The 12268-nt window shown below is 36.2% G+C and overlaps 2 protein-coding genes across 2 annotated transcripts in view; one reads left to right on the top strand and one right to left on the bottom strand.

The window, feature by feature from the left end:
* The window catches only part of LOC148280090 (cilia- and flagella-associated protein 44), a 49980-nt gene extending 45693 nt beyond the window's left edge, over nucleotides 1-4287 (top strand). Inside the window, exons 33-37 of the mRNA XM_088228962.1 lie at nucleotides 403-545; nucleotides 769-891; nucleotides 1533-1671; nucleotides 2607-2868; nucleotides 3774-4287. Of these exons, the coding sequence (XP_088085088.1) occupies nucleotides 403-545; nucleotides 769-891; nucleotides 1533-1671; nucleotides 2607-2868; nucleotides 3774-4066 (960 nt within the window). The 3' untranslated portion in view covers nucleotides 4067-4287. The remainder of the gene's footprint in view (nucleotides 1-402; nucleotides 546-768; nucleotides 892-1532; nucleotides 1672-2606; nucleotides 2869-3773) is intronic.
* On the bottom strand, nucleotides 4162-12024 carry Amnionless (amnion associated transmembrane protein). The gene is made up of 8 exons (XM_088228963.1): nucleotides 11709-12024; nucleotides 10986-11146; nucleotides 10042-10225; nucleotides 8445-8661; nucleotides 6851-7063; nucleotides 4878-5040; nucleotides 4649-4778; nucleotides 4162-4443 (listed from the first exon to the last, which is right to left on the bottom strand). The coding sequence occupies exons 1-8, from the start codon at nucleotides 11880-11882 to the stop codon at nucleotides 4330-4332; spliced, it is 1356 nt and encodes a 451-aa protein (XP_088085089.1). The 5' UTR covers nucleotides 11883-12024; the 3' UTR covers nucleotides 4162-4329.
* Nucleotides 12025-12268: the final 244 nt, after the last annotated feature.

Below are 12268 nucleotides of genomic sequence, written 5' to 3'. Positions count from 1 at the left end.
TCTACGCTTCCATGTTGATGGCCAAACCGAATATTCACAGCTCTAAGGTCATACTCTAGATTTGGTGGGACTAGCTCGGTGTAGTGTATTATGAGCTATTAAAACCGAGTGAAACAATCACAGGTGATCGTCATCGAACGCAATTAATGCGTTTGAGCCAAACATTGAAAGTAACCATACTATATATTATTATAAGTTCTTTCAATATGAAATCATTTTATAAAAGTCACCGTCAACGATACCCTGAATTAAGGATTTCTTCGTAAGACAAATAAACAGTTCTTTTATAGGACACCTGTGAAGCAATATTATGTGTGTGTGTGTGTGTGTGTGTGTGTACAACTCCAAATTCATCCAGTTTAACTATGTTTAATTTATGATAAGTTATATTATTGATTGCAGGACCTAAAGTCTGAGATTCACCGTCTTAAACTAAAACCCCTCTGTACACAAACTGGCATTCCTGCCGCTGCTTCTGCATCCCCCGCTACGACAGCTCCGATCAGTGAGAGGGTATCTCCCCCCTCCTACCTTCCGTCTACTAAGTAAATAATTTAGTATTAATATATATTACAATATGCAGGTGTGCCTACCTTCCGTCTACTAAGTAAATAATTTAGTATTAATATATATTACAATATGCAGGTGTGCATTTATGCATTTGGAAAATCGAACCAGAAATTTATTTCAAATGCATTTACTTTATACATTTATTTTACCAACTGAGGTAAAATCTGTTGATTGATTTGTGTTGTATTCTGATTCTAGTCTGATTGCGACCACTCTGGCACAGTGCTTGAACGAGTCAGGACTTGAAATATTGGCAGATATTAACAAGGATCGGTGTCTGTTGGATGAAATAGCTAATGTTCTACCATATTTAGTGATCGGGTAACTTTTCTTGATAACCTTTACTCGTTATATTTACATTTCGACTACAATAGACCTACTAAATACAATTGTGGGGCACAGGGAGTAACTCAAATATTGAAATACTACAACGCTTTTGAAAAAAAATATTGCGGGCGATAGCGAATGCCCCCTGGTTTACCAGGAACGCCGAAGCGCGCTAGTACCAACTAGTGTCTCTAGTAAAAGACGAGATTAGGAAATTCAGTGTGGTGTATCGGCAAAGGCTCAGTAACAACATCAATGAGAAAGTTCAGTGCTACGGGAATTTGGATAAATACTTGAATGCTCTGAACTTCCTCATTGTCTAGCCAGCAGCTTACTAGATGTGCCTGAGTGGAGATGTTAGGTGTCTAGATCAGTTTTGCGTCCCAGATTTGCCGAATATGTAGATAGCCTACCAATTTAAATAAAATAGATGTTAGATGTCACCTGATATTTCCTCTCTCTTAGTAAAGAAAACCATTTTTAAAAAAACCTACTTACTGTCTAAGACCGAATGTAGATTGGTGAAAAAAAAATTGCCTGTCACCTCCACATTTTTAAATAGTTTATTAATGGAGATCACATGAAAATTACAGTATATTCTATGAATCATTAATGCTGGGTTATTTATTTTTTAGTAAATTAAATGTAACAGAAGCAACCAATAAAATTTTGAAGAAGCTGTCTCTTTCTTGTAATACTGAAGATAACATTATCCGAGCTGACCACTGCAAGCGCTGCATCTCCGATGTCCTCAGGCAAATTATCAAAGAAAATGTAAATATTTGATACTTATTTTTATAATATACACATCTCATTCCTTCTTCTTCTTGTGATGCCACTCCACAAAGGAGGTTGGCTATCATCGTGGCAAGTTTTATTTTGTCTGCAGCTGCTCTAAATAATGATTCGAAGCTACAGTGGAACCCCAGTCTCTTTAAGTTTTTTAGCCAGGAGATACGTCATCTTTCTACACTGCGTTTTCCTTATTTTTTTCCTTGCAATATGGTACGGACTATTTTGTACTTCTCACCCCGCATAAAATGTCCAAATTTATCTCTATCTTTCTTTTCTTAATTGTATTCTTTTATTGATTTATTCCTTTTATGGCAAACTCTGTCTTCGTCAGCCTAATTCTCTCCACTGCTTGATAAAGACCTTTTCCAAACGTCTCCATTCCTTCCTATCACCCCCTTTCATTATCCATGTTTTACCGGCTATCGAGGCAGTGTCATCGACCCATCTTTTCTGTGGCCTTCCAACACTTCTATTGTGTGCCCTCGGTCTCCACTTTATTATTCTAGGTATTCACTTGCCATCATTTTGCCTCGCTAAGTGTCCCGCCCACTGTCATTTTAATTTTGCTGTACGATCCATGACTCAGGTTCGGCGCCTTATTTCTTCATTTCTTATTCTGTCTCTTAGACATTTACCAAGCATCTGTCTTTTCATGGATCGTTGCGTGCATTTTAGTTTCTTACTACTTTACTATTTTAAAGACATGGTTTCTAATCCGTACGTTGTCACCGGCAGTATACACGGTTCATAGACTTATCTTTTTAAGCGTACATTACGAAAATAAACAAGTCCGTGTGTGCTTAAAAAACTCTGTATACCCATGATATTTTAAGTATTTTTCTATTAATGCAACACTTCTTATTTCTGTTAGATATTAAATAATTTCAGACTCCTATTAAATTTGTACATCGCAGTTGCTGCTCGGAGAAATAAGTCCCCTCATCCAAATAACCAAGAGACAAGAAGAGGCGCTGGCCAAAACGTCCGCAGCGCATACCTTCACTCGGGAGGAGAAACAGGAGGCCCTCCAGAGTACGGTAGTGGAGTTGGTGGAGAAGGGAGCGAGTCCGCGCCAGTCGCAGCTCATCGACGCAGCCGTGGCCTCTCTGTTGGAGCTCCATCCCGAGGTGACGAGACAGAAGTTGGATTCTGAGACACTGGCCCTCGCTGTCCAAGGTCAGGAAACTAATCCTAACTCGATAAAAAAATATATTAACCAGATTATTAAAATATTATAAAGGCGCAAAATAGTCCAACAAACCAAACTGTGGGCATAACCAAAGTATTAAAAAATATGCACGCAAAGAAAAAGAAGTAAAGTTTACTATATACAAACTGTTATTTTTGTAATATGTCAACACAGATAATCATACTTCAATATGGGCGGAAATGCTGAAAATGCTTATCCTGGGGACACAAATATTAAAATTTTTCCTTAATACTGAAGATAATAATATGAAAAACATTATGGCCAATAAAAAAATATGTGTGTATGTGTATTTGTTCTGTCATTTACTTAAACATTCTTAATTTTTATTTGTTTTACCTTTCACAATTTTCGTATTAATTTGTATGGAGTGAACCTAGTGAATAATCATTTTCTGTCGATCGCAAACTTTGTCTTTTAAAATTTAGTCAGAGATGAACATCAGAGCCGGGTGGACGTTGAGTCGTGTGAGGTATTGTTGATAGATCAACCTAAGAAAAACTTGTTTTTGTACATCGTATAAAATCCCTAACTCAGGTGTGGTCTACTACTAATATTTTGGAAGCTAGTTGGATTTACACCAAAACAGAAAATTGGTTAACATAGAATGTGTGTCTTTTCAGACCTTGTCAATTTATGTTCAAGTTTGATTTCATGCGACATACTCGTAAATAAGAGTGACAATCCAATAAAATTTCTCCATTCAATTTCATCTATCTTTTTTTTCTAATTCTAGATGTTTTTTTTTATAAGAGTGCAATGCAATTTTTTCTCATTAAAAGCCATCTCTGGTTTGGCCTCGCCCCATAACAATGATTTAAATAAACCTTGTATACTTAAACTGACTTTGATATTTCTATTTTTTATCAATTAGAACAATTAGAAGATGCTGACGAAGACCTGGTCTTGGAATTGGCCCGTTCTGTGATCGAGTGCATCCTGGCACAGGCTATAGAGCCCGGAGAGGAAGCAGCTGTGGCCGACGAAATATTACAGCTGCAGAAAACAGCCTCCACCGCCAGTGCCACTGGGTCTGCCATGAGGAAGGCATCTTCCATACGCAGCAGCAAGAGAGTCTCCGTCGTGGAAACCAAGACTGAATCATCTACTACATCTACTTCTGCTCCCGCCAAAAGCTCCAGAACCTCTCAGAAAGAAGATTCCTAATACTATAATGATAAATTTAGTTTCCCATAAGTTTACCTTTGACGTAATACTTCAAAATGGCCAACCAGCTTATACTTTGTGGAACTCAAAATATGTTTTGTTGTTTTTACTTTATCATTTTAATGTTGCAGACAAATGAAAAACAAACATTCAATATTATGGTCATTATAAATAACAAACTCCTAATTGTTATTTTCATTTTTAATAAAGTCGTCTTCAGTTTTTTTTGCTTTTTTTCTGTCCTCATAAAACCGTGTGAATGATTATTCTTCAAATACTGTTTCTTCCTGCAAATCTTCTTCTTCGGTAAGTTCATCTGTTTCTGGATTAGTTTCCATCACTTGGAGGTCTTCTAGATGATCTGGAGTTTTCATCTCCTGCAATAGTAATTTATTTAATTCATTCCGAAAACTATGATATGATGTTATATAGCATCTGAACTGAACTGGCATCTATTATGATGTAACATAATAGATGCCAGTTCTAGGAAGCTTGCTTTCCGATTTTATAAAGATTGCAATTTTTTTTTTAAACATGAGCTGGACAATCGATAGATTAAAAATTAAAACAAAACAGACTCACTTCTTTCTTGTAGCTCGTTGTAGCGGCGTACATGGGATTATCGAATGCTTTGTCAAGGGATAGTTGTGATATACCGAGCACCAAACTGCCCTCTCTAGATCGGTTGTCAAAACGAGCAAAACTGAATGGCCTGAAAGCGCAAATTTATAATAATAGCTCATTGTATTAAAATCCCATGTCTCGAGATTGTCATATAAAAAAATAGTTTGAATATTTAAAATAGAATTACCCGAAAGAACGACGTAAAGGATAATAGTAAAGCAGAACCGCAGCAAGTGCTGAGAGTACAGCCAGTAGCATGACTACTGCCTCCCACCCCCCTGGGGTGGCCCCCTCTCCTCGCCATGGTATCCCCGCCACATGCAGCTCGGTCAGACTCTGTAGCTTCAATTCTAATCAAAACATGTCCATAAATAAATTATAATATCAACACAAAGGTAAAGTCGATGTTTAATTCATTACAAACAGGCAAAGGATATTTTACAATACCATAATATTTGTTATTTCTTTAATAAGACAGTATCCCAAAGTAAAATATAATTGTGTAACACGATTTTTAATTTGGGGGTTATCGATCGTTAATGCAGTATTTTCAACAAAGGAAATGATACTGCAAAAAATATTACATTGAATTTAACATACTTTTAAAATTCGTTAAGGGTTTATCACAAATAGTATCTAAGCGCAAAAATAATTAACACAAGTGGTCTGTCAGATGAGGCCTGTAGTGCTGGGTAATTTAAGCCCGAAGGACCGATTGACTGACGCTCGAAGGACTGAATTTCCCATTAGTATTCAATAAATCGTGGAAACGTTTTATTTATTTAAAAAAAAAAAATATTTAAATCTTTATAGACAGGTTCTGTATTTTGGCCCCGCATTAGTCAAAATATCAACTTAGTTAACATATTACAACAGAGATGAAGAACACTTAAGAGAAGGTAATATAGAAGTCTAGGCATCTACAGGGCTTATGACCTGTCAATGGCTGGTTTAAGTGGCCACTTTACACACTGTGTAACATTCACCATTCTGCCCATATTTGAACATCTATATTCCTTCAATTCCTTCATCTGTTGATGTTTGTGAAGTTAAAGAGCTGAAACCTTTATTTATGCGGGTGAGATTCATCTAATTGAATTATTTCACCCACATACTAGGCAACGCCTGAAAATGTTAGTTTTTCAATTTCTATACTTCTTCATGGACCAGATGAATTTATCAACAATATTTTGAGTATATTTTTTCACGGTGACAACATTATGGTAACAGCACAGTGATGGCATACCTGTGACTTCATTATCTGAGTTAGGTGTACCTATAGTAGGCGATTTACGAGAATAGTTTTTTGAAAAAAGTACCTATTCCCTATATTAAAAAATAGAGTATAGGTAGGTACTTACTACATATTATTTTCTTGTCTAATCAGATTTTAAATATATATATTTTGAATCTTGAAATAGGACACACATAAACATAATATTCCTATGTGTGCTCTAATAATAACAATGTACATATTTTTCATAATTTTTTTTTTTTCAAAAATGTCTTAGATAAAATTTAATTTTGTGACTTTGCCTTTTTTCTAAATGGGAGTCTGGTTTTTATCTTTTCTCGGGTATTGTGATCATGTTCATGTTGGCATAGATATTTTTTATTTTCCAAAATTCTGTGGTTTTTTTTTGTACATAAATATCAAAATGTTATTTTCTTATGCAAGTGTGTTAGTATTTTTAATTAATTTAATATTAAATTTATACTAGTGTATTAGTTTTTTTTTTATTATAAATTTTAAAGCTTTGTTTTGTAATGTGGTTAGTTTGTTTAAATTTTCTCTGTTTTATAAAAATAATATGCTACTGCAATAGTTAATATGCAGTTTAATAATTATGTTATAAGTAATTTCTCATGAATCCTTATCAATTTGAATCATGTTGATAAAATAAAATATTGAAATTAGGCACTAAGTTTACCAAATAATCGCCATATTCCTTATTCAATCCATCGATAAAGAAATGTGTTAACTAAGATGCCCATTAGAGGGTGAAAGCGCTAATTGGTCAAATAAATAAATAGAAGTGTGCTGAGTATTTTTAAATTAATAACTTATATGTAAATATAAGTTACTACATCATCACAATGGAATTCCATCAAGAATTGCCAATAAATAAATTAAATTTTTAAAAAAAGCGATGTGTAAACCTTTCTGTAAATAGTTCCTTAGGAGCGGAGCCAGGCTGGAGCTGCTGCCCTCGTAATCCTCTCCGTCTGCCAGCACCAGCTGCGCCTTCGGCATTCCCCCCTGCAGCACCCTCCCCACCCACCAGCGCAGTCCCCGCCCGCCGACTCTCAGAATGGCCTCGGAGATCAGCTCCCGCTGTCCAGAAACCATTGGATCCAAAGTTATCACAGCACCTTTGTATGCAAACACTTTGGTTATTTATTTCATGAAGGGTTATGCTCTTCTTCATTTTAACTTATTTTATTTTTTCTATTCTCTGTTTCATGACTTAAAATATTTTTAAACAAGTAGGTACTGGAGTCAACCATTTTGAAATTTATAAATGTTTCTTAAAAACTCTTATCCCATTCTTCATGTCTTATAAATGACTTCGGTCGGTGAAAAAGACAATGTGGGTGGCATTCGGCAGGGCAGACTACTCTCCTAACATTACTTTACGGCTAGGACATGAACTTCTGAAGATGGTGTACCAATTCGAACACCTATGCAGTATAATTATAATCAAAGTCTGTAAACCTAAATGTGGAGGTGAAATACAAGATCGAGATTGCTCATGGCATATTCAACAAAGTGAGAATGATATTCTGCCCTGGTTAATTGAGTTTAAAATTTAGGCAGAGAATATAAAGTGCTATGTTTGATCAGTTCCGTAGTACGGCTCAGAAACCTGGACTTGGAAACTACACACTATGAACCTGTTGGAGGCATTCGAGATATGGCTTCACAGAAGAATGCTTCTTATACCGTGGACAGATTTGGTCAGCAATGTAGAGGCCCTGAGGAGAGCTAATTGCAATAGGAAATTGGTAAAAAGTATAAAGAACTGTAAAATATTATATCTGTCTAACCAAAGGGTGAGACTGAGGGACAACAGGAACCTAGCAGAAAGCAAACGCCTTGGCTGCTACATAAGAAACTGGACCGGAATGAGGTGTGTGGAGGAGTTGTTCCGGGCAACGCAAGATAGAGAGGCCTTTTTACTAATGATTGCCAACATTGGCGACACCTGATAAGGCGCAAGAAGATAGCTATGTGTAAATGTAGAAAAATTAAAATTTTATCTTTGTTTTTATTGTAGTTTTTCTTACAATTCCTATTCTGGGTTCATTTTCAACCGCGAATTTCATCTGTGAATTTGTAAATTACGCATTTTAAAATATATTGCACCATATCTAAAAAAATGGTAATTTGGTATCTATGCAATGATGTTGATTTGTATTTTTTTGCACTACTACAGGCCAGGAGACCCAATCACTATGTATCCATGTCCAACCCCTAGGTGGAGCGTATGGTGTCCACGAAATCTTTCTAGGCAGCTTCCGTGTGTCCTCCTAAGTCAGGTCTGCGTCTCCTAGTTCAGACGTGAACTGCAGACTGAGCTTTCATCCGTGGACGTCTAGTACTACAAGAACATGATAGATGCCTTGTAAAGTAGGGGAGTGTGGCATCGTTTGTTTAATAAAAGTCATAACTCTACTACACTTAGTCCTTATTTGGGTCAATAAATAAAAAGCAATGTGAAATCGAATAAATGATATTTAAATGATGACTTACCACATATGTCACAACAGTGATGAAGGGGCCGGACGGGGTTCAGGCAGCGTGGGGGTGGACAAAACACATAGGAACATAGCTCGGGGGCCCTTCTCTGGCAGAGCCCTGTGGCTTCAGGGGGCGCTATCACTACTGCGGGCTCCGGCCCATCTGCCTGCTGGTAGAAAGTCAATCTCTTTCTAGACACAATTGACTGCCACTCTTCATTGCTGAAGACCTGAAACCCATCATCCAAATGCACAATATATACCTAATGTATTTTATCATTTTTTTTACTCGTTGAACAATATAATACATGCACATGCGTTCGAATGTTTAAAATTCTACATTACTGTGTTCGTGTCTGTCAGTGAATCAAGTAAACATACAATTTTTGCTTGTATTAGCAAGCTTATTTGTATGATTTATATTAAAACTTTTTGCTATGGACACAAAAAGTAAATATTTGAATGAACTCTTACTATATTAAAATTCACATAATATATTATACTCGTAGATACAGTCATATAAGGAGGTCCCCGTTGTGTAATTGCTAAGAGGTTTGCTTCATCTAGGGAGGGTTCCACATTTCATTCTTGGTGAGATCACAAACATTAAATGTGATTTTTCTCAAGCCTAGGGAAGTTCTATGGCCCATTGGGGTGCAAAAAAATATAAATAAATGAAAATAGCACCTCAATCAATAATGCCTATAACTATGACTGAGTCACTGATGTCGCGTTGTGAATATGTATTAAATTCAACAATTGGCCGATTTTATGTCACCGGTATATTGTATTAACAGATATTTCAACAACGATGAGAATGTTGAAGGAAAGTGGATGTGTTGACCAAGGCAACACATAAGTATTGAGATACTTACAATATAATTTTTTCAATTAAAATCTATAAAATGTATTCATAAGTTGGCCACTGATATTATTGTAGACAAAGAACTAAAACTGGAAAAAAATTGTAATAAACATTTACATAATACAAGAATATCAGAACAAAACCACAAACAATATGCCAAAACAAGACAAGGACAATCAAGATTAATAAATCAGGGACTGAAATTATACAATAAAAAACTAAACAAAAGACTCTAAAAAGACAAACTTTTCAAAGGGCGTTAAAAATATAATTATCAACAATAGAGTATTAATGAAAAATTATGTATTATTTTTGTAAAATGAATTTAATAATTCGTAAGGGTTAATAAATAATAAAAAAATTAAATTTTTAAAAATGTGTGCCAATTTTAATGATTTATTTATTTGTTTATAATATTGTAGTCTGTATTACTTTATAGGTCGTTTTAACCATTACGTTATGCAGACTGTAAAAAATATAAGGTAGAATAACATTACGAACGACAAGTGAATACCCAGGTAGCAACCAAGCGTGGTACAAACTTGATTTAAGATTGATTATAGGTTGATACGTCAAATTTGACGTGACGAGTTTCCGTCAAAAATTTCTGGAATCTTGTTATGTCAAGGATGGTATAGAAAGCAGATAGTTGCTACACTGCCGATACGTACTCATATACAATATTTACACACAAAGATTCAAACGTGTCATTTCGCTGGTATCCTTTAAATGAGGATTGTCAGACCTGTCCCTCGTACGTGATGGCCTTGACCCGCTGTAGCTCGCTGGGCATCTCTACCACCACGGTGTGGCCCTCCGGGAAGATGACGTCATCTTCCTCGCAGGGCAAACGCTCCAGGTGGGGCACCGCCGGTCCGCCCTCCCCCGGGAGCCCCCCGTCGCTACGCCAACTTTGTGGGCTCTCCCAACTGCAGAAAAGATACAACTACCAATATTCATAATTGTTTTTGAGACGGACTGTGGTCCCTCAATGATATCGCGGACCTTAAATCAAAGGTCTGATCTTTGAAACCCGCTCTTCCACAATTAACACGCTTAGTTGCAACAAGAAAATGTAAAAAAAACACATTTTCGCATCAATATAATACCTTGACGACCTAATTGGAAATCGAGCGCAAGAACTCATGAAAGGGTATCAAACGTCTACCAAGAAGATGGGCAATTAGAAAAAACTAATTTGTTTCGGTAAAACAATGTTTGTCAACCATTTTGAAATCGCAACCCCTTACGAGTAAAAAAAAGATATAGCGACCTCCCCTTCCCCCAGGACCATTTAACCAGTCACGATTATCTGGTTTTTTGTTTTTAAAAATAAATATAAATAAAATTTGTAACTTAAATCAGTATTTAATTTGAATACTAATATATACACATTACTGGTTTAATGATATTTCTGAATTACTAAGTACTATGTTGTATAATTTACACTTGCGTAATATTATACTTAAAATTTCATTAATGACAATATAGGAATCTCAATATATTTTTTGTATAATTTTCTATTTGGATTACGGCGAATTTATAAAATAATTACGGATTATTTTTTAGTATTTAAACGAGTTTTTTAGTATGTAAAATCTACAAAATACTACGTAAATTAAATATTTTAACAATCATTTTAACCAACTAGGGTAGTAATTTAAGACCAATACAAAATCGAATTCTTACGCTTGAAGGATCTTGTCGGTGAAGTGGATGTCCTCCCCAGGACAGTTTGGTGCGGGCCTCCGCCCCCGGAACTGGAGCGCCCCTTTCCGGGGCATCAGTAGGGCCCCATCCCACGGGAGCACTAGTGCCCCCAGCTGGAGGGGGCCCTCCGGTAACTTCACCTTAAATATTAATTATTTTTTTGTATCAAATATTTTTTTTAAAGTCACCATGTAAACAAAAGATGGCAGCTTTCTGCGCTATTACTGATACGGTAACCATATACATCATCATTTTCGCATCCGCACCCTGTGGTGTATAAAGCACTGCATGGGAACACCACGTGCAGCGTATATAGATCATCTGTTATACGAAGATAAGGTGATCAGTTTTACGCTTTAGGTGCTAGTCCAGGAACAATGAAATACTGCGGTTTAAACAACCGTTAAAATAAATATTTCACGTCCACCCTGCCAGAAATCGAACTCAGGACCTCAAGAACAATAAACAAACGCTAGACAACGAGGTGGACTTATCCCCACTCGATTTCCTTATTCAAGATTTTTGCCCGAGAGCAGCCATCGAGTCGAAAACGCTAGTCCAGGGTTCAGGTTCTATTTCACACACAGAACTGTATTATTCATCCACCTGGACACGTAAAGTGTCTGATTATAACTACGTAAAAACGGCTTAATTTATAAAATAAATGATAGGATGTAGCGTTGACCACCATTCGAAACATACTTGAAACTTCAAATCTTTTGGATAGACTATGCGATCTGCTGAACATGGGGCGCGTTTCGGTGTCCAGTTGTCTGCAGCATCAAAGTTCAGGTTCTGCTGCCACACCTTCACCCTGCCCACCTGGTGGGATCCTCCCATACAGGACAGCAACAACATCAACGCCAACGTGGACATGCCAATAGATTCACTGAAGGAACTATAGTAACAAGACGCGAGGGTTCCTAACGATTTTAATATTGCTGAATGCTACTGTTGACCACTTAATCCGAACTAATGTTGAACACTGTTTTTTCGTTCAATTAATCGATAATATTCCGCATTTAATAATTATCGATCTCAATTATTACATTTTCAGGAAAACAGATGTCCATGGGCGGTAATAGTGAACATGATACGATAAATATCAGATATGTTAAACATTTTGTATTGGGTCACGTTTTGAATGTTTTATCATTATCACGTTTTTATAAAAATCTAATTTAAATTATTCAATAAAAAAAATTAATTCATTATAAAACAGCTCTGATTGTGAAATACAACCGAAACCCTTGGCTGCCATA

This window comes from Micrasema longulum, unplaced genomic scaffold, assembly GCF_059751315.1.
Source record: "Micrasema longulum isolate JH-2025_06_02 unplaced genomic scaffold, ASM5975131v1 h1tg000617l, whole genome shotgun sequence".
Classification (NCBI taxonomy): Eukaryota; Metazoa; Arthropoda; class Insecta; order Trichoptera; family Brachycentridae; genus Micrasema; species Micrasema longulum.
This window is presented reverse-complemented; position numbering and strand designations above follow the sequence as displayed.